Source organism: Lutzomyia longipalpis, chromosome 1 (genome assembly GCF_024334085.1).
Source record: "Lutzomyia longipalpis isolate SR_M1_2022 chromosome 1, ASM2433408v1".
In the NCBI taxonomy this organism is placed as follows: domain Eukaryota; kingdom Metazoa; phylum Arthropoda; class Insecta; order Diptera; family Psychodidae; genus Lutzomyia; species Lutzomyia longipalpis.
Genome location: NC_074707.1, coordinates 22,985,782 through 23,006,197, shown reverse-complemented (window position 1 = coordinate 23,006,197; position 20,416 = coordinate 22,985,782). Strand labels below are relative to the sequence as shown.

The 20,416-nt window shown below is 38.7% G+C and overlaps 11 protein-coding genes across 13 annotated transcripts; 5 read left to right on the top strand and 6 right to left on the bottom strand.

The window, feature by feature from the left end:
• Positions 1–686: 686 nt before the first annotated feature.
• On the bottom strand, positions 687–2,677 carry LOC129797222 (glycerophosphodiester phosphodiesterase 1). Its single transcript, XM_055839594.1, has 5 exons — positions 2,088–2,677; positions 1,842–2,014; positions 1,575–1,773; positions 1,324–1,505; positions 687–1,258 (listed from the first exon to the last, which is right to left on the bottom strand). The coding sequence occupies exons 1-5, from the start codon at positions 2,385–2,387 to the stop codon at positions 1,096–1,098; spliced, it is 1,017 nt and encodes a 338-aa protein (XP_055695569.1). The 5' UTR covers positions 2,388–2,677; the 3' UTR covers positions 687–1,095.
• A 69-nt stretch (positions 2,678–2,746) lies between these two features.
• Positions 2,747–4,765, top strand: LOC129797221 (ubiquitin carboxyl-terminal hydrolase 46). The gene is made up of 5 exons (XM_055839593.1): positions 2,747–3,179; positions 3,246–3,326; positions 3,423–4,142; positions 4,210–4,353; positions 4,415–4,765. Exons 1-5 carry the CDS (start codon positions 3,177–3,179, stop codon positions 4,523–4,525), a joined length of 1,059 nt encoding a protein of 352 aa, XP_055695568.1. The 5' UTR covers positions 2,747–3,176; the 3' UTR covers positions 4,526–4,765.
• On the bottom strand, positions 4,763–5,684 carry LOC129797233 (60S ribosomal protein L21). 2 transcript variants are annotated; one of them, XM_055839606.1, is made up of 3 exons: positions 5,577–5,684; positions 5,213–5,349; positions 4,763–5,141 (listed from the first exon to the last, which is right to left on the bottom strand). In XM_055839606.1, exons 2-3 carry the CDS (start codon positions 5,339–5,341, stop codon positions 4,791–4,793), a joined length of 480 nt encoding a protein of 159 aa, XP_055695581.1. In that variant the 5' UTR covers positions 5,342–5,349; positions 5,577–5,684; the 3' UTR covers positions 4,763–4,790. The 2 variants fall into 2 exon arrangements, with proteins under 2 accessions (XP_055695581.1, XP_055695582.1); XM_055839607.1 differs by having other exon boundaries at positions 5,505–5,584.
• Positions 5,685–5,879: 195 nt separating this feature from the next.
• LOC129797223 (calumenin) lies at positions 5,880–7,994 on the top strand. Its single transcript, XM_055839595.1, has 3 exons — positions 5,880–6,055; positions 6,515–6,798; positions 6,971–7,994. Exons 2-3 carry the CDS (start codon positions 6,578–6,580, stop codon positions 7,713–7,715), a joined length of 966 nt encoding a protein of 321 aa, XP_055695570.1. The 5' UTR covers positions 5,880–6,055; positions 6,515–6,577; the 3' UTR covers positions 7,716–7,994.
• A 2-nt stretch (positions 7,995–7,996) lies between these two features.
• Positions 7,997–9,555, bottom strand: LOC129797231 (60S ribosomal protein L11). Its single transcript, XM_055839604.1, has 4 exons — positions 9,478–9,555; positions 8,953–9,102; positions 8,395–8,692; positions 7,997–8,170 (listed from the first exon to the last, which is right to left on the bottom strand). Exons 1-4 carry the CDS (start codon positions 9,496–9,498, stop codon positions 8,043–8,045), a joined length of 597 nt encoding a protein of 198 aa, XP_055695579.1. The 5' UTR covers positions 9,499–9,555; the 3' UTR covers positions 7,997–8,042.
• Positions 9,556–9,578: 23 nt separating this feature from the next.
• LOC129797229 (ubiquitin carboxyl-terminal hydrolase-like) lies at positions 9,579–11,003 on the top strand. The gene is made up of 3 exons (XM_055839602.1): positions 9,579–9,780; positions 10,105–10,245; positions 10,305–11,003. The coding sequence occupies exons 1-3, from the start codon at positions 9,742–9,744 to the stop codon at positions 10,815–10,817; spliced, it is 693 nt and encodes a 230-aa protein (XP_055695577.1). The 5' UTR covers positions 9,579–9,741; the 3' UTR covers positions 10,818–11,003.
• An 80-nt stretch (positions 11,004–11,083) lies between these two features.
• LOC129797230 (ubiquitin carboxyl-terminal hydrolase-like) lies at positions 11,084–12,148 on the top strand. Its single transcript, XM_055839603.1, has 3 exons — positions 11,084–11,246; positions 11,311–11,451; positions 11,516–12,148. Exons 1-3 carry the CDS (start codon positions 11,208–11,210, stop codon positions 12,026–12,028), a joined length of 693 nt encoding a protein of 230 aa, XP_055695578.1. The 5' UTR covers positions 11,084–11,207; the 3' UTR covers positions 12,029–12,148.
• LOC129797210 (alpha-1,2-mannosyltransferase ALG9) lies at positions 11,821–14,244 on the bottom strand. 2 transcript variants are annotated; one of them, XR_008751309.1, is made up of 4 exons: positions 14,056–14,213; positions 13,653–14,000; positions 12,167–13,585; positions 11,821–12,069 (listed from the first exon to the last, which is right to left on the bottom strand). XR_008751309.1 is itself a non-coding variant. In XM_055839568.1 (3 exons), the coding sequence occupies exons 1-3, from the start codon at positions 14,211–14,213 to the stop codon at positions 12,241–12,243; spliced, it is 1,851 nt and encodes a 616-aa protein (XP_055695543.1). In that variant the 5' UTR covers positions 14,214–14,244; the 3' UTR covers positions 12,101–12,240. The 2 variants fall into 2 exon arrangements, 1 of the variants encoding a protein (XP_055695543.1); XM_055839568.1 differs by lacking the exon at positions 11,821–12,069 and having other exon boundaries at positions 12,101–13,585; positions 14,056–14,244.
• On the top strand, positions 14,239–14,802 carry LOC129797234 (28S ribosomal protein S14, mitochondrial). Its single transcript, XM_055839608.1, has 2 exons — positions 14,239–14,346; positions 14,405–14,802. The coding sequence occupies exons 1-2, from the start codon at positions 14,284–14,286 to the stop codon at positions 14,726–14,728; spliced, it is 387 nt and encodes a 128-aa protein (XP_055695583.1). The 5' UTR covers positions 14,239–14,283; the 3' UTR covers positions 14,729–14,802.
• Positions 14,750–15,810, bottom strand: LOC129797226 (general transcription factor IIF subunit 2). The gene is made up of 3 exons (XM_055839597.1): positions 15,439–15,810; positions 15,159–15,370; positions 14,750–15,097 (listed from the first exon to the last, which is right to left on the bottom strand). Exons 1-3 carry the CDS (start codon positions 15,734–15,736, stop codon positions 14,804–14,806), a joined length of 804 nt encoding a protein of 267 aa, XP_055695572.1. The 5' UTR covers positions 15,737–15,810; the 3' UTR covers positions 14,750–14,803.
• Positions 15,811–15,884: 74 nt separating this feature from the next.
• On the bottom strand, positions 15,885–17,863 carry LOC129797217 (2-oxoisovalerate dehydrogenase subunit alpha, mitochondrial). The gene is made up of 4 exons (XM_055839584.1): positions 17,454–17,863; positions 16,849–17,383; positions 16,141–16,777; positions 15,885–16,078 (listed from the first exon to the last, which is right to left on the bottom strand). The coding sequence occupies exons 1-4, from the start codon at positions 17,529–17,531 to the stop codon at positions 16,003–16,005; spliced, it is 1,326 nt and encodes a 441-aa protein (XP_055695559.1). The 5' UTR covers positions 17,532–17,863; the 3' UTR covers positions 15,885–16,002.
• Between the last annotated feature and the right edge of the window lie 2,553 nt (positions 17,864–20,416).

Genomic DNA, 20,416 nt, shown 5'->3' with positions numbered 1-20,416 from the left:
CAGCTAAAACGATATCATATAGTCTCACTAAATGCTCCCTTAAAAAATATGAATTTCCATTATCGATTCCCGTTTGTCAGAGCTGGGGTATTCCTAGCAAAACCCGATCCGTTTATGTGGACAAGGATTTTTTCGTGCTATGGGAATGTAAGACACTCCCCAATAATCAACGAGAAGAAGGCATAATGATTGCTATTGCAGCTAATATGCCTTTCAATAAATCCCAAGGTTTACCAACTAAAATTCTACAGAAATTTCCCTTTTTCATATCAAAAGATTTAAATGATTTTGAAGTGTATACAGATGCAACTTTCTGTGAAAATAGCTTAGATCTGGAAACACAATGCAAAAATGATAATGATATGCAAATGGATACTAAAGAAGACCGAAGGGACATCTTTTCAGTTGATAAAATTCTATTTGGAATTTTTATATTAACAATTGTATTCATATTAATTTTAATTATTGTACGATGTCGGTGTTCTTATGAATCACAAAATATGTAATTTATGTTGCTATGCTCGGCACCTACTGTGAGACGAATATTTGGTGCATTGATGATGATTTTTACATAAACTGAAACATCGCTGAAAGCGCTAAGATGCTCGTTTTTTTGAGAACACTTAAAAAATTTTTGAGATTATTAAGTGGATGTAGAAGTGTTTATATTAATTTAAAAAAAGTTGTATCATCAAATGAAATTGTGTATATTTTACGTTTACTACAAATTCACGCTAAAAGCCTTAATTCTACTGCGTAGTGAGCCTCACTAGGTAGATGAGATAAGATCTAATACTTTATGTGGAAAATATTTCTTATTCTAAATTCATGTTCTTCATAAATAAATTTTTTCTTACATTAAAAATAAAATACAAAATTATTCTTTGGTTGAAACACTGACCTCAGGCTACGAGTGAATCGTTTTTTTTTTTCATGATTCCTACAAGCTTTTATAGAAACTCTCTTTTTTTAAACATTACTTATGTTATATAAATTGTAAAATATATTATTGCTAAGAAGATAGAGTATCTTCGCTGCGATAGGAAAGAGATCTTTTGAGTTAAATGCAATGAAAGAGTAGCACAAGCTGCATGTTTACGAAATATCTGGTTTGATTAGCAAATCCGGCTCAGAACGAAGTGAATCCGTCAAATATTGCACTTTCATAGCACGCTGGAAGTATCTCTTCTCATTTGGGGAATTTACCGTATAAACAATTGGCTGCACACCAACATATCGCCATAAATCCAGCACTTGCCTCAAAGAGAAATCAAGCCAAATCTTATGATACAGACAGAAACAAAGAAGGAAAAAAATACTCACTGATTGAATTCATTCTTGTCGATAAAGACCACACTTATCCCAATCACTGGCACAATAATATTCCGGATTAGAGCACCAAAAATTGCCGTGAAGAGCGATGAGAAGAAAGCTGGAACAAACTTTGGTGGTTCAATCCTAACCAGCCACAGGCCACAAATTAAGTCGGGAAATTGCTTTCGTAGCTGCAATATAATAAAGTAAAATGTATTTGAGATCAGAGTCATTTCATTGAAGAAAACTTTGGAGCTCACCTGGAAGATGTCCAGAGGAGATTTGCTGCAGAAAACAATGCGATTTCGGGGGAAATTTTCATTTTTCGCAATTATTGACTTGAGTGCAGGAACTATGGCTGAATTGCTCGATAAAAGGAGGTAAACTGTGAGGTTTAGCCTCTCAACTTGTGGAACGAGGTTTGCGAGAGTAAGTATTCGTTCGGGTGGGAATTGAGTCCTGAAATCAATCAAACGGTTTACTCTTTAGGTCTCTGAAAAATAAAGTATAAATTTTCTAAAACTCACGCTAGGGGATGATGTTCGGAGATATTAAAATTTTGCAAGGATTCAAAGTTTATCTTATCAATTTGTGCAAATTGTCCTGCTCTTTGGAGTGTTGATTTGTGCAAAATGACCAATTCTCCGCATGCTGTTACATCCAAATTAAGTAGCACCTGGGGGCATTTTTGGGAGGCACACTGCAAGTATGGAAAGAGCAAAATTGAGAAGAGTGCTCCGATGATCTCATCTATCAATGCAATGACCTCATACCTTCTTGAGAGCCGCCAATGAATTTTCCGGCGTATCAAATCCCCCACCACGGTGCAACACAGGAAAATGCAAGTAGCCCTTTTTCTTCTCCCCCAGTACAGTGGAGAGAATTTTGGGGCTTGGTGTAGGCAATCGGGCAAAGAGGGATGCAACGCACAGGCACAAAATCACAGGGATCCCCGCAAGGGTCACATTGTACAGGAGCCAGAGGATGTAGCAAATGTGACGGAGAAATGAGAAAATATACCAAGCAAGCTGATAGAGCATCTTCAGAATCTTGAAGATGGTGTAAATGCTCATCCAAAAAAGTTTCTTCTTTTTGACAAATTCTATTGTTTTTTTTTGGGAAAATTGTGGGTGGGACTTTTGGAATGAAGCGACACTGTAGATGGCGCTTTAGAATTTTTGTTTTTATTCCGGAGATTTCAATTAAAATAGGAGTTTCAAGCAATGACAGCAGTAAAGACGATTATAGAAGAAAATGAAAGCCATTATTGAATGAATTTCACAGAAAACCGACTAAAAAAACTTTTTACTTTGTGGGAGAAAAGCCGAAAAATGTTGATTAGGCAAAATCGTCGACAAAATAAGCCGATGCAAGTTATGGCGCTGTTGGTTGAGAGAAAGTGAGATAGAGCTATGTATATTCTTCATGTGCCATCTCAGCATGATTTTCTCACTCGCACATCACAGGTAGTGTCTCTTTCGCACGGAAGTTTTTTCTAAATTTTCTCGCATTTTCCGCGAAATTAAAAGTCGAAGCCACGTCGATTGCATTTCGTGGAAAATTGACCACATTTCGTTGGTTACAGCAGCAAATATCGTAAAAAGATAGCAATTTGTACAGCACTTACAATATTTGCTGTTGCAAGGAGCGATTTCAATTTCTGACACTTTCAGAACGTAAAAATTCTGTTATTGTTGTTTTCTCTAAATTTTCAAGTTTTTCACATTTTCCGGTAACGCTTTTGGTGTGAAAAGAAAGCGTGGAAACTGTTCGCGGGAATTAGTGTGAAAAATTATTAGTCAATTATCGAATAAAGTAGAATAGGATGTTTTGTTGATTGTTGATGATGAGAACGAACCAAAATGGTATGGACTTTTCGGAAAATCTCTGCTCTTCCTCTATTTTCAAGGGTACTTCTTTTGGTATTTTAGGGAGCAAATATCTCTCAGCTTGAACGTGATATTGGATCTGATCAGTTTCCACCGAATGAGCACTATTTTGGATTAGTTAACGTAAGTTCCACAGTAAAACGAAAAGAATCTTGAAGGTCATTTGCGGAGCCTGAAGTCAAGCAGGGAATTTATTTGTATTTTTTCTATCATTTGTAGTTTGGTAACACATGCTACAGCAATTCCGTGCTTCAGGCACTGTATTTCTGCCGTCCATTCCGGGAGAAGGTGCTGGAGTACAAGGCAAAGAATAAGCGAACAAAAGAGACACTGCTTTCCTGCCTAGCGGATCTCTTCTATAGCATTGCCACCCAGAAGAAGAAAGTGGGTTCGATTGCACCTAAGAAGTTCATTGCACGCCTTCGGAAGGAGAAAGAGGAGTTTGACAATTATATGCAACAGGATGCTCATGAGTTCCTTAATTTCCTCATTAATCACATCAATGAAATTATCCTAGCGGAGCGAAATCAACATACCAAAGGCAAGGGGGGAGGGAATACAGAATCCCCGCCGGAACCAACGTGGGTCCATGAAATATTCCAGGGAATCCTCACAAGTGAAACGAGGTGCCTCAACTGCGAGACAGTGAGCAGCAAGGATGAGAACTTCTTTGATCTGCAGGTGGATGTGGACCAGAATACGAGCATTACGCACTGCCTCAAGTGCTTCAGTAACACTGAAACACTGTGCAGTGATAATAAATTCAAGTGCGATAATTGCTGTAGCTACCAGGAAGCTCAGAAGAGGATGCGCGTGAAGAAGCTGCCGATGATCTTGGCGCTGCATCTAAAACGGTTCAAATACATGGAGCAATACAATAGACACATCAAAGTATCCCATCGGGTGGTCTTCCCACTCGAATTGAGACTATTTAATACGGTGAGTGTTTCCATATTCTAAATTATGTATATGTTCAAATTTTATTTAATTGGAGGATTCTTTTCAGTCCGATGATGCCCTCAATCCTGATAGGCTATACGACTTGATGGCCGTTGTCATTCACTGTGGGTCTGGACCAAATCGTGGTCATTACATTTCCATTGTCAAAAGCCACGGCTTCTGGCTTCTTTTTGACGACGACATGGTCGATGTGAGTAATAATTAATCCTTTTTTCAACAAGAATTTTCGTAAAATAAAAACTTCTTTGCAGAAAATTGAGGCATGCACCATTGAAGATTTCTACGGATTGCCGACTTCTGATATCCAGAAATCCTCCGAGACTGGCTACATTCTTTTTTACCAGTCACGAGACTGCCTCTGAGGAAGCACCATCTCTCCTATAAGAATATCCACACACGCCCACTATCTCTAATATTTATTGCAAAATATCCCCTAATTTATTGTCTTCTCACGCGCGTTTAGATGGTGATTCTTTTCTGTTAATGAGGATGCATTTTGTAGAGTGGAAAATAAGCCTGTTATTAGACATGTTTGTAAAATTATGTTAACGAGGAAAAGTGAGAAAAATGCAGCAATTAAAATACATTTTAGCCATATATAAGTTTCTCCGTATTTTATTGGGTTCTTTACGCAATGAATTCATACGGGATGGGTGCCAGCACAATGGGTTCTGGGGCATCCTTGACAATTGTGGCTCCACGGGGCTGAGCTGGCTGGCGTTTCAAATTTACGTACACTCCCGTCGCCTTGGCCTCCTTCAGCTTCTTCTCGTTCTCCTTGACACGCTTCAGGAAGTCCTCGCGGCACTTGGAGTGGCTAACATGCTCAATTCTTACATTGATCCTCTTGGGGATGATACGGTGGCGGACGCGCTTGTTGACAATCACACCGAGAGCATGACCTGTTACATTGAACACACGCCCAGTCTTGCCATGGTAGGCTTTGTAGGGCATACCCTTCTGAACTGCACCGTTGCCCTGAATTAAAGATAAATTAAGGAGAATTAAAAGCAAATTCAGAATAAGTTTTAGGTTCATCACAACGTTACCTTAATGTCAACGATGTCTCCAATTTTGTACACCTTCAAGTATGTGGACAGGGGAATGACTCCATGTTTCCGGAAGGGCCGGGAGAACATATCCCTGGTGCCACGACGGTATCCCTTTGAGTTTGTCATCTTGAGATCTACAGAAGGGCCGGAAAATACAAATTATTGATTGCTTTTGAGGTTATGTGCCACGTGCGGAAGTCTCAAAATTTCTCATGTATTTTCTCCCCCACAAACTACACCGGCGTTGGATCCAACAGCATTAAAATATTTTGAAAGAGTTCTTTTTTACCTTTACACTAAATTTTTGGGGAGAAAATAGAAGAAAATGGGAGAAAAATGATAAATTGTGAGTATTTTTCACCTTCGTGTGTTTTTTTGAAGACGTCAAAAACGAAAAGAATGCTCGAGGAAAAATCTGCCACTAGGGGGCTTTTAGTTTTTTTCGATTTTATTTGACCGTTTTTAAGTCCAAAGGTTTATATGCTTAAAAGATTAGATGTTTTTATAATATTTTCTTTTACATCAATTAATTTTTGTTTTATGCTGATTTATGTAACAAAGTATAAATACAGTGAATATTTATGAGCATTTTATGATGAGCAAAACTTTATAAAATAACTTGAGAACAACAAAAATGATGGAACTTGTGAAAGTGCATTGACGTATGTATTGATAAACCCCTAAATTTTTTGGGTTCCAACTCATTGTTGGAGTTGTTGGAACTCAAAAGTCACAAAAAAAGTAACTTCCTCACAAATTTTCGCATTTTTAGTTAAGAATCCCATTTGCAAGGCCACAATTTTAATCCAAATCGTCCTTCTCCAGCAACACAAAGTCTGGGTGAGTTAATTTTCCTTCTTCGTCGCATTTAATTGGCGTTTTATCCACTCTTCTGGAATCTGGGCTTCCTCATTGCAGGGGATCCTTTGATTTTTCATATTTCCTGTTGTTTTTTCTTCCTAAAAATTGGTTCAATTCCTTCTGACGTTGCTTTACAAGCTAATTGATGATTGCATTTTAATTCGGCAATATTGCTAATGGAAGCAGAGACGACATGCAAATCCCAGAATGTTAGCCGGGAATTTGTGTCACTGTCTCACATTTGTATTTCTCATTAAAAACCCTCCTCCCACGTCTTGCTTCTTCGCGTTGCCTTTTGGTGGGAAAACATAGAGTTGATGTGAGAATTTGGCACAGTCGCGCGGCAGCATCCAAAGACGCGAGTCCGGAAATTTAGCTGATAATTTTTTTTTTGTGTTCTGTGACCCAAGATCTCTAGAAATTTCTTTCCTTATCTAGGTGGACTTTTTTCAACTCATACATACAGTAATTTGCTCTGTAAAGTGAACAAAACACTCAAGGATGCTGCAAATCTGTGTTACATTCATCATGGTGACCATCCTGGCGGCTTCGGCTATCCCAAAGCCAGAGGAGAAGCGTGTGGTAGACTATGATCTGTCGGACGCACAGCACTTTCAAAATGAGCAGCACAACACACAATATGATCACGAGGCGTTCCTTGGGAAGGAGGAAGCAAAGACTTTCGATCAACTACCCCCGGAAGAGAGTAGAAGACGTTTAGGGTGAGTACAAGGAATTGATTCACCTTGCATTTTTCTTCTTAGATTGATTGAGGGCATAGCAGGAAATGACATCCTCTTGTTGATCACGCGAGAAAAATTGCAATGATATCACGCGCGTGGGCTCAATGAGTGCAGTCTTTTTTAAATATGCATTTCTCCATGTTTCATTTAGGGTAATTGTGGATAAGATTGATGCTGACAACGATGCACTAGTGGATTTGGCTGAGCTGAAAAATTGGATCCAATTCACACAGCGGCGATACATTGAGGATGATGTAGAGCGTCAGTGGAAGCAGCACAATCCTAGTGGTAATGAAACGATTCCCTGGGAAGCCTATCGAAAGGCCGTGTATGGGTTTATGGATGATATGGATCCACGTGATTTGGATCGCGAAAATGAGGGATTCTCCTACAAAGCCATGTTAACGAGAGATCGACGACGATGGAGTTTTGCTGATAAAGATGGGGATGATCATCTCTCACGCAAGGAATTTACGGATTTTCTGCATCCCGAAGACAGTCAAAGAATGCGAGATGTTGTCGTCACCGAAACCATTGAAGATATCGATAAGAATGGCGATGGAAAGGTATCCGTGGATGAGTACATTGGAGACATGTACAGAGCCAGCGAGGATGGCGAAGAAGAGCCCGAATGGGTGAAAAATGAACGGGAAACTTTTGCAAAGTACCGCGATAAGGATGCCGATGGTTTCCTCAACAGTGAAGAAGTTCGTGAATGGATCATCCCAGCAGATTTCGATCATGCCGAAGCTGAGGCTCGTCACCTAATCTACGAAGCTGACACCGATGCTGATGAGAAGTTGACCAAAGATGAGATTCTCGACAAGTACGATCTCTTTGTTGGCTCCCAGGCCACGGACTTTGGTGAAGCACTCACGCGTCATGATGAATTCTAACCCGCCTCTCTAACCCAGTTAAAGAATCTTAAGCCTGATTCTCGAATGCAATCTTGAACACTTAACAAAAAAGAATCTCCCCTTAAATGTTCTTGCGCGCATCTTTTATAGTGCCAAAGCAATTTTATGTTCATCTTATTGTAGTTTTTTTAAGAAAACTTTTTTTTTTTGAAAAATGTCTCATCCCCCTTCCTCATCTTGTGCATTTTTCAACTCGATGTTTCTCATAAAAATTATTTTTTGTACTAATAAAATTTTTGAGAAAAAAAAAAAGAAAAACGTTTTTTCGCAGTGCAACGGTGTTTATTGGCTCACACGAGCAATGCCTCACTTTTTGCTGTTAAGGATGATACCATCATACTTCTGCTGGAACCACTTCATGGCATCCTCCTTTGTGAGCCGATGCTGGAATCCAATCTTTCCCATCTTGCGTCTCTTGTGGGCAACATTGAATCCTAAAAGCGAAAGACGGTTATTAGGTATGCAAAAAATGAGATTTTTAGAAATAAAAATATTAATCTCCAACCATGAAAATTTTCTAAACTTAACTAAATTCCACTTTTGGCTGGAGAATTATTTTATTTTACGCACATTGACTGAATGTCAATGACACCTGATAAATCATCAACACCTAATTTTGTGCGAAAATGAAACATTTAAGAACATTTCAAAGCCTTACCAGGTCGTCCCAGCACGACGTAGAAGTCAAGACCGTAGATACCAATGGAGGGATCGTACTTGATACCCAAGTCAATGTGCTCCTGGATACCGAAGCCAAAATTACCCGTAGAGGAGAAATTATCACGCCTCAACTCGTATTCGCGCACCTTGAGACCTCGCTCAAGAATCTCCTCAGCTTTAGCTCCACGCACTGTGCAGTGCACGGCGATCTTTTCATTCCTACGAATGCCAAAGCTCCTCACGGTGTAGCGGGCTTTTGAGAAGACGGGCTGTTGACCAGTCAGTTGTTCCAAAACCTACAAAAAAAAAATGAAATGAAATCTAAGTTGATCATCAAAATAATGGGATCTCATTAAAATTACAGGATGTTTTGTCTCAACTTGAGTAAGTCACCTAGTTTGGTGAATAATTAGTAGGCAACCGTTGCAAATAAGCAGAATTTTCTCTGGCACTTGTGTACAACAGAAATAACCACAAGTAGGGCACATATTTCCGCTCTAAAAAGTGCACAAAATATCCTCCAAAGGAAGAATTTGGCAATGGAATTTAAACTCACCTTGGCTGCTCTGGTAAGCCTATCACCGGATTCACCAACGCAGATATTTAAGCAGAGCTTTCTGATGTGCAAATCTCGCATGGGATTCTTCGCCTTATCCCTCTTGATCTTCTTCCCTGGGGCTTTATCGCCCGCAGGAGCAGCAGCGGGCTAAAATGGAAAAGATCAACATAAATTGAGGTTATGTTCATGGGTTTTGTGTTTGAAGCTTCACACATTCTCTATTTGAGGGTTTTCATTTGTAGCCTACATCTGAATGAAATCATCTAATTATTTTCTAGCTATTCCACACAACCCTACCGCCCTTAAAGGGAAAATAAAGTAAAATTTTAGCCTAATTGTCCGGGAATGGTTGACTTTTCACACGTGTACTGCCGCTTGAACAAAACATGCTTTTAGACAATTTTATGCATGTCCTTTGATCAAACTTTCAACATAATCAACTTCCTGGACAATTTAGGGTGATTTTTACACTATTTTCACTTAATTGAAACAAGTAATTTAGAAGAAAAGCGTAAAACTTACTTTAGCTGTAACACTAGTCATTGTGAAACTCGCAAAGAAAGAAAGAGAAAGAAAGAAGCGAGAAAGAGAAAAATTCCCGAAAATATACGAAGCTCTGACAAGCAGCAGTGTTGCCCCCTAGTGTAGAAAAAAAGCCGAAAAGAAGAAAATTTTGTTGATTTTGTTTTTGCGTTCAATCTGTTTTTCGTCTGAAAGAAAATTATAGCATTTTTGGAAGAATTATCTCCTGTTTTTGTAATTTGAATTTGTCAATTGATTGAAAAGATGACTCCCTGGCTCGTTCCACTTGAATCTAATCCCGAGGTAATGTATTTTTTAAAGAATTTTACGACAAAATGGAACATTTTTAGGGAGACGCAATGAAACCCTCCATTTTTACAATTATTGTAAATTGATATGCAAAAATAATGCAAAACTCGCAAGACTATTGATATTGGATTGTTACTTTATATTTATTTAATGTTCTTTGAATTTAGAAGACTTTAAAAAGATTATTTCATGGAATTTTTATAACTTATTGATTTTCCAATTAGAAAAATTGGTTAAGCCGGGTGACGCATCACATTTTGTCCTTTTCCGGACAGGAAGCCATAAAGTTAAAAAAAATCTTTTTTCTCATGAATTTAGGTTCTCAATAAGTACATCTATACTTTGGGAGTATCCAAGAAATGGAACATCGTTGATATTTTTGGTCTGGAACCGGAGATGCTGGAGTGGGTGGCTCAACCAGTTAAAGCTGTGATTTTGCTGTTTCCCTGCTCAGATGCCGTAAGAAAATATTATTTTTTGCTTTTATCCAAAACCTATAAGAAAAATCTCTCCTTCAGTATGAAGCCCATCGTGCCAAGGAGAATGAGGAGCTTAAGGGAAAAGAGCAGACATATCCCACCGATTTGTTCTACATGCGTCAGACGATCCCAAATGCTTGTGGGACAATTGCTCTTGTTCACAGCATTGCCAATAATGCGGATGTGGAATTGGATGAGGGAGGTACCCTGAGCAAGTATCTCAAGCAGACACGTGATATGACTCCAGAGGAACGCGGAAAGATCCTCGAGAGTAACGAAGATTTTATCGGGACACATCAGGAAGTGGCTCAGGAGGGACAAACTGAGGCTCCTAATCCAGATGAAAAGATCATCCATCACTTTGTGGCATTTGTACACAAGGATGGAGAGCTACTTGAATTGGATGGCCGCAAAGAGTTTCCAGTTAAGCATGGACCAACTTCCCCGGAAACTTTCCTCCAAGATGCTGCCAAGATCTGCAAAGTATTCATGCAGCGTGATCCGGATGAAGTGCGCTTCAATGTACTTGTTCTCAATGCCACACAGGATTAATTCCACTGCTTTGCTGGGAATTTACTGCTTTACCATAAGTTCTTTATGCGATTTGAAGTGAAAAATGAAATATCTCATGAAATGCATTTCTATGTGAAATATTGTCAAAATATTGCTGAATTTGTCTTTGTCAAATATACCTATATTTGCTATTCATATACAATGAAATAAATAATATGAAGTCTATGAGATTTGTAAGAATTTTTTTCCGGTCCGGGACATGGAGAAGAAAAACCGGCATCTAGTGCTGACCTCTGGTGTAGAAATTATAGGGAAGGAACCTAAAAAAAATTCTTGGTTTCTTGGGAATTATATTAGTTTGAGAAATTTGCATTTATTCCTTAATTTTCTTTATTTTTAACATAGAAAGAATAAAAGAAAATTGCAAATATGACTATCTGGCTAGTTCCACTGGAATCAAACCCTGATGTAAGAGATTCATATACTTTTACTCTAATATAAGTTTTGCCGGATAAAATTCCTTATTTCTTAGGTTCTCAATAAATTCATTTACAATTTGGGGGTCTCAAAGAAATGGAATATAGTTGATGTTATTGGATTGGAACCGGACATGCTCGAGTGGGTGCCTCAACCTGTTAGAGCAGTAATTCTGTTGTTTCCCTGCTCAGATAAGGTAACACATCAGCATCGCCTAAAAATAATTAATTTAATGCAATTAACTCGTTTACTTTTAACAGCACGCAGCTCAAGTAGCCAAGGAAAATGCTGAGAAGAAAGCCAATCCTGAAACATATCCCACTGATTTGTTCTACATGCGTCAGACAATCCGCAATGCCTGTGGAACAATAGCTCTTATCCACAGCATTGCAAACAACCCAGATGTTGAGCTGGAGGAGAATGGAATTCTAACTAAATATCTCAACCAGACACGCAATTTGACTCCTGAGGAACGCGGCCGCATCCTAGAAGGTAGCGAGGAGTTCATCGAAACACACAAAGAGGTAGCCCAGGAGGGACAAACCGAAGCTCCTGATCCTCATGATAAGGTCAACTATCATTTTATTGCATTCGTTAATAAAAACGGCCAATTGTTTGAACTCGACGGCAGTAGAGAGTTCCCTGTGAAACACGGGCCAACATCATCTGAAACCTTTCTTCAGGATGCTGCCAAGATCTGTAAGACCTTTATGGAGGACAATCCGGATGAAGTGCGTTTCAACGTTATCGCTCTAACTCCGACTCATGATTAATTTATTCTTGTAATACTCTCTGATTTTTTCTGCATTTTGTGCTAAAATGTATAAGGTTTGTAAAATGCGAAATTTTCATTTAATCACTAATATATTATATTTTGCTACTCATATTAAAAAGAATTTTTGCACACTTACACGACACGAACATCCATCTGGGAGTCACGCCACTGACTAGAGAGGAAACTATTGCTGCTAGAAACACGGAGAATTTACTCAAATTTGAGCTTCCGCCTCTTCAGGAGATTCAGAGATCCAAATTCAACGTATTTATCACTGAAGTATGGAATGTAGAATGCTCGGAGAATGCTGTTGGATTTTTCAGCATTCACAAATGGCAGCGTGGTCAAGACGTTCCACTCTTTATCCTTGAGATAGTTTGGCTCCAGCTCTGTGTATTTGCCTAAATCCAAATCGACGAGAAAGTGGCATTTGGCGTAATCAAATAGCATAAAATCATTCCCTTCATTCCGATCATTGAAGTAGGAATGTATGATTTGCGTACCATTGGCGGTTTCATCATAATATGCCGGCAGCATTCCCCGAAATTCAGATTTAATAAATCTCACGCGATAGTTAGGTGTGGGAAGGAAAAAGCTGCTGGGGAAGCGATACCAATCCTTGCCAAAGCAAACATTTACGGGCCCATCAACTTGCAGTGTTTTATCTTTAGCCAAATTGTTGAACTCAATCATAATATTTATGGGAGCATTGTAGTTGCGATAGAGAGCAAATATCCGCGAGACTCCGAGGAGGGTAGCAATGGCAATGAAAATACCCGCCACGAGAGTTGATTCATCCCAGTAGTGGCTGCCTGGACGAAAACCCCGAAGAAGGCCTTTGATGCGAAAGTAGACTTTTTGAATGACATCCAGGGAAATTGCTCCACATAAATTGATCAAGAGATAAACTGGGAAGAGGAATCTTTCCTCCTTATGAGGCTGAGGCCAAAATATGAGAAGCCAGAGGTAGAGGGGCGCTAAACTAAGCCAATGTGGCAAATATAGCGTACTCTTTGATTTTGCTGGCACGAAGTAGTGACAAATGACGAGGAGGATTGGCGTTATTAAAGCCAGTAGCCAGACAATGTTGAAGTTCAAAAATCCATTGACGAGGTAGTACGTGAATGATTCTACTCCGTAGAGATTTGGACCGTGCGATGAGAAAACATTGTAGATGATGAGATTTAGTGGGGCGACGACAATTCGTCCAAAATACGAAGAATCAATAAGGGTCATGGGAATGAGGATTGTAGCTGCAGAAATTCCAGTCCAAATAATGAAATTCTTCAGCATTTTCTGTCGGAATATCATATCGTAGGCAATTGGAAGTCCGATAGCACCTGCAAAGGGCCAGCCCAGCAGTGCGGAGATCGCTGTTAGAAATACAGCAGAGTTGTATCGTTGGAACCACCATTCGGCTAGAGCAGCACTGCCCACGTACATGGAGAAGGAGCTTGGCAAAAAAGCAGTGGAAGAGATGAACATCCCAGCGCAGAAGAATTGAAAGATGAGCCAAACATGCCCAACATGTATTCCGAATTCTCTGCACACAGCTCTAAAATAAAGAAAACGTAATTATTATATTTAAATCTAAGTAGGTAATGCTAGATGATTTGACTAACTTGTAAAAATGGAATTCGACAATAGCACATAAGATTCCCAGGATGCAGCGTACAAAGTAAAACATCAGCATTGGATTAGGAACGAAGAGGCTATTGTAGAACCACGCTGGTAGCCCACATGCTGTAAGGTATGTGTACGATCTTAAAGCAAATTCCGGACTATATTCCCACGTCTGTAGACCCTTTCCGTAGATCATGTAGTGCAAAGGATCCCAGTAATTGAAGGTTTCATCGCAATCACTGATGTGAGACCATATAGCCGCAAATAGTCTCGTTGTGAAGAGCAATTTGATAGCGGAATCATGTCCAAAGATCAAGAATTTATTAGATGCGACTGGTGGAGCATTCCTGGAAATATTCTTGAAATAAAAAATCTCCTGACGTGGCCTCCTCTCTATCATACTTGTTTTTGGATGAATTCAATGAAGATTTGTGCTTCGATTTGGGGCCATCGTCACGGCTACCTTTTCCACTCACTTTCACTCGCACTGGTGGTCTTTTTGCTTGGGGATTATCACCGGAATTCCGGTTGGAGATAATTCGTTGTCTTGCCGGTGCCATCGCACTTCCACTCTGAAGTTTCAGCGGATTGTCAGTCAAGTTCCATCATAACCTCACATAACTACAAAAAATGGCCCTCCGTTTGTTTTCTCTACAATTTTTATCATCCCAAGTGAATAATCTTCTTCCTCGGGTGAATTTTATTCTTTCTCAGCATTCTTGGGGACTCAATTGATAAAGTTTCTTTGCAGATTCTGCCCGTGAGGACGAAATACACAGATAACCGAATGCGAAAAGATGTGAAACGCCGAAAGATTGTTGAAGAACATGCAGTGGCCAGATTGAGAGTGAATTCTTTGAGGAAGAACGACATCCTACCCATTGAATTGCGTGAGATTGCAGATGCAGAAATTCATGCTTTTCCACGGGATTCTTGCCTGAACCGAGTAAGAGAGCGTTGCTGTATTACATCGAGACCCCGTGGAGTTGTACATCGGTGGCGAATGAGTAGAATCATGTGGAGACACTTGGCTGACTACAACAAACTCTCGGGTGTTCAGAGAGCTATGTGGTAGACAAAAAGTAGTAAGGTGAGGCACAGTTAATTCATTTATGTTACATAGAAAAATATATACTGAAACATAAGTCATTTAATTGCTGTCGGAGTCTGAGAGGGGCGTCTCTTCCTTCTTCTCCTCTGTCTTATAGTGACGGTATTCCTTCTTCAACTCCCACATATTCTTGTGGGGATTCTTCATGTTGTAGTCACAAACTTCCTTGAGAATCTCTTTCAAATATCCAATAGGCTGCTTTGTAATCTTGACGAGATCCTTTATATTGTAGTACTGATGCTTCTCGAAGGCATTGAAGAGCATATCTTGAACTGCATTCTTATCATCCCTAGCCTTCTTGCCTTCTGTCTTCTTCCTCTCCTTGTACTCAATCTAAATGGTAAAAAAAAATTTAACATTATTCGGGAAAATAATCCTCATTCCAAATACTCACATTGTGCTTGTGGTCAGACACAGGTTTGTAGTTGTGGACAATCTTTTCTAGTGATTGAACTTTTCGCACAGGCTGGGAAGCTCTCTTGATTGACTCCAGTTTCAGTTTCATGTAGCAATTGTCCGCATATGGACGGCATTCTAGTTTTTGTACGATTCTGCCTTCCATAAAGAGTTTCTCGGACTCTGGTACCACTTCATCTGATTTCCCGGCTGTAAGAGACAATCAAAAGATGTTTAGACTGATGGATAAGACTGAAATTTTCATTTAGTCAACTTACGAACAACATGTGAAAATACTCCAAGAGTCTGTTTTGTGACCACAGAAACATCGAGTCTGTGATCCTTGGGAATCTTTTCGGCGGGATCGAGATTTATCACAGCGTCCGAAAGGGCGAGAGAAACCTGAGCTTTCTGTCCAGGAATTTTTGAGATCTTCAGCTTACCCACGTCGATATTTCCCGGGGCTTTTTCCCATTTATTCGCAATGTATTTTGGCACTTTTACCAGCCACACTCCGCGACCAGCATTTGAGAGGTCAAGCTCCTTGTCCACATGCGGTATTTCCTGCTTGGACATTGTGAAAATGGAATAAAATTGTGGACTACGCAAAAATTATGTTATCACGCGATTTCACAATAATATTTGGGGTTACAACAGCGACCTCTTGCGGAGAAATTAAAGTTTGAATGAAACGAACGAATTTTGGCGCAAAAGGAAAATCCAGTTTTAGTCCTGCAAAATCATTTTTATTGTTCTTGCATTCATATTTTTCGTTATCTCTTCCCAGTTAAAATCTAGTAAATGCAGCAATTCTTCTTTTATGCTCAATCTGGTCACTTTGGTCAGTGCTTGAATCCCTTCAGTGGGTAGTGTTCTTTGTGTTTTTCAACATGTTCCTCCATTTGCTTGAGTTGCTCCCTAAATAACGAAAGAAAATTAGCAAGATGTGATGTTGAGGCTACAATGCAAAGATCACATACCTTAGATGAACCGGAAGATCATAGTAGACATCATTGAACATTTCCCTCCAGTCAGGTTTGGGCTTCTTTTCAGAGAGTGAAATTTGGGATAGCACTTGCTTTCGAATTGACTTGACGAAAGCATTCTCATCCTCCTCATTCCACCATCTCTTGGATCGCATGTAGTTTTTCAATTTATTGATGGGATGCTCAACTGTATTCCAAACCTCGAGCTCTTCCGGTGCACGATAGGCACTGCTATCGTCTGATGTTGAATGGTGACCAATTCTGTATGACATTGCTTCCAAAATGATTGGCTTGTTGGTACTCATAACGTAGTCTCGGGCTACCTTAGTACCATTGTACACTGCCATGATATCTGTTCCATCCACACGAATCGACGCCATACCATATCCTGCTGCCCTGCCAGCTATTCCATCGCCTCTGTATTGCTCCGATGATGGTGTACTGATGGCAAATCCGTTGTTGCGGCAGAAAAAGATCACTGGAGCATCGAGAGTGGCAGCAAAATTGAGAGCAGCATGACAATCACCCTCAGATGCAGCTCCTTCCCCGAAATAAACTATCACACAGCGATTGTTGCCTTCTTTCAGCTTTAGCGCATATGCAGCTCCAGCTGCTTGAGGAATTTGAGTTGCTGAAAAAGAGGAAAAATATTACTTCCTATCCTAAATACGTATCTGAAACGGTGCAGAAGAACTAACTCACCCAAGGGACTGGATATGGTGACAAAATTCAATTTCTTTGATCCATAGTGCACGGGCATTTGACGCCCTTTTCCTTCATCATCAACATTACCGTAGCACTGATCGATAAATTCAGAAATAGTAAATCCTCTCCACACTAACACTCCAGCTTCACGATACTGTCCATAAACAAGATCATCAGGCGTGAGAGCAGCTGCACTACCAATATGAGAGGCTTCTTCACCAAAGTTCGTCATGTAGAAGGATATTCTTCCCTGTCGCTGAGATTCATAGAGAATCTTGTCCATCGTGTTAAGTAGCACCATGTCACGGAACATCTTCTTCACCGTCTCTTGTCCGAGGTTAGGCTCTTGCGTTTTATCTTCAATGATACCATCACGATCCATAACGCGATAGATCGGAATTGGAGCAACATTTTCGGCAAAAGTCACCTGAGGATTCGACGTGAATGGGGCAGTTGCTCCTGGGAATCTCGGAGCTCTAGCGTCAGCACCTTTGACATCATTCTTATCGAGTTGCGTCGTAGTGAGGCCTCTCTGCAAATTATATAGGATTATGTAAGTGAATTAACGTCAATTTGTACACATTTTTTTTAGCAGGTTATACCTGATGCTTTGTCGAATGTTGGAGGATCCTCGATTGCATTAATATCCTTGTCGTGCGTGGGATACATCGTTGGAACATTTTAACTATTTACTGCACTTGAAAATTCTCGTCGGTGAGAGACCGAAATATCTCGAGCAATTGGCAATGGCACGAGAATGAGACAACGAAAAATACCCCACGTAAAATGATAAGCCGTGGTTGGGCTTTTTTGACAACAATTTACACAACTACAGAGGAACCAGCAATGAAGCACATGTGATCACGATTTGTGTTATAGAAGTGGAGCTTTTTTTACGTAAAGCTCCATGCGATCGCATGAACTTCCCGCGGAAAAGTTCGAATTACCTAAAAACAGCAACCAACCCTGATGTGATTTTTAGTTTTATGGATGTAAAGCGACGAAATATGTGTCCAAAGATATTGTGAATGAGTAAGAATTTAGTTATTGTCTGTAATTTTTTTAATGATCATTTAAAAAAAGTTCACCGACTTAGAGCCACTGAGGAAGGTTCAGATTTGGTTGAAAGCTTTAAGAATTTACTACAGAAAATTTAAGATTTATACCAGGAAAGAAAAAGATCGTTCTGATATGTTGTTGGAAGTCTCCTTGCGTATTCTTGACATGCTGACTTAGTTAGGTAAAGTGAAAATATATCGATAAATCCATACCGTAAAATGGGGTGTATAGGATCACTGGGGTGAATAGAATCAGCAATCTGGGAAAATCTTTGATCGTAAATTTTGACCAATATATGTTTTTAAATTTTGAAATCATACCACCGAAAGAAACATTAGACTATATAGAGTTAGTTAGTAAATATTAAAATTTTTTTCAAAAAAAAAATTCTTATATTTTTAAAATTTTAAAAAATGCTGTGTTTTACCCTAAATCGGTTGACCCATAAAACTTTACTTGTTCTGAAAAGTACGAAAGTTCTAAAAATATAATTCTACTGCCATACAACGCTCTTTTTATCCAAGAATAGAGATTAGTAAAGACATTTTATATAAAAAATTATTTTTTTCTATTTTTAGTGCTTTTTTGATTTCATGTCACTTAATTTAAAAATTTGGGGTGAATAGGATCACTAATTTGCATACTTCAAGGGGCTTCTAAAATGATTATTTGACTAATGTGCTAAAAAATGAGATAAGATATGAGATGTACAAGTAAGAAGAATGTTGAATCTGAAGATTTAGCTCTTAACCCTTAATCCTTTAACCCTTTTAGGACCGATTGAACGTTTTCGCAAATATCTCGATTTTGAAAATTTCTTTTTTTAGTTGATTAATCTTTATTTATTTAGCTAGAAATAATGCAGAACTATGTCTTAATGATCATTACACATTTTGAGATCACAAAAGAACATCCCCAAGGACTCACAGGATCAAGAAGGACGAAAAACTGAAAATTCCAAAGTTGAGATTTTTGGCCAAAAATGTCTTATTTGAGTTCAAATAAACTTCCAAAATTTATTTACACGCCATTCCAGAATCTTTCTGGTCCTTAAGGGGTTAAAGACTAATGGAACATTTTCGGATCATAGCTTATTTTTGAAAATAGCGTAAGTTTAACCCTAAAGACTATAAGGATTTCAGCGGGTGCAATCAAAAGAACATAAATTTTTGGGATATCTTATGGTCCTTAAGGGTTAAACTCATGCCATTTTCGAAAACAAGCTATGGTTAAAAATGTCGCCCTTCGATCCTTAACTGCCTAAGGATCGTAAGGACTCCAGAATGGCGTGAAAATAAATTTTGGAGATTCTTTTGAGCTCTATTATGACATTTTTTACCAAAAATCCCGATTTTGGAATTTTCGGTTTTTCGTCCTTTTTAATGCTCTTAGTCCTCAAGGATGTCCTTTTGTGATTTAAAAATGTTCAGTTGCCATTAAAACTTAGTTCTCCATTATTTCTGGTTGAATAAATAATTAACTTGTCAAAATTAGGCATTTTCAAAAACGAGCTATGGGACGATAACGTTTTATTGGTCCTTAAGCGATTAAGGATCACCAATTCGCTCAAAGCCTGGCTAAACTGGTTAAAAATTAAATTGACATTAACTAAAAATGATTTTTCTTGCAATAATTAGTGATTTTCCACGTAAAAATCGCAAATAAAATAGGTGATCCCATTCACCCCAAGGTGGGGTGAATAGAATCAGGACTATTTTTTTTTAATTAACGAAAAGGAGCAGCATGCGGTGAAAAAGTGAAATAGTATCCTCAAAGTAGAAGGAGAGACCCATAATTTCGCTTTTATTTCATAGGTCTAGCTCAAATAGTTTTTTAGTTACAGCCTCTCAAAGTTGAAAACTGATTCTATTCACCCCATTTTACGGTATCAGATTATTTTGAATGAATGAATGAATAATGGTTTATTATATCCAAGACTTATTATACTTAATTAGTAAATTAGAGTTGTCATATTCAATTAATAACTTCGAGTTATCATAATCCTGTTTTCAGGAAATTCTGAAAATATTAATTTACATATTTACATAATAGGACTTAAGATCCCAAACGACAGTATCTTATAAAGTTGATATATTATAATGCATTGAATTTATGATATTGTGGCAGCAAAAAATTCCGTGAAAATATAATATTTTATTAATATTGATCAGCTGTGGCTTACGTGTTTGATCTGGAATGATAATAGTGTCAGTTCAGTAAACTTATCTAATCAGAAGAAATCGTATCAAAAGCAAGATTTGAGTGGAAAGATTAATGAATGAATTTCAATGTAGTAAGAAAGCTTCTTACCAGATGGAACCTCATTCCTTACTCCCACTTTCGTGCGTTTAAAGCGCTTGCCTATTTAATATATTAATTTACGAGCAATCGGCGAGAATATTAAATAGCATCCAACATGTGAAGATACTCCAATGTTGTGGGTGCGACAGAGATGCTGGTGGTGGACAGTGGCGTCGAGGATCTAGTTCGACAACAATATTAAATT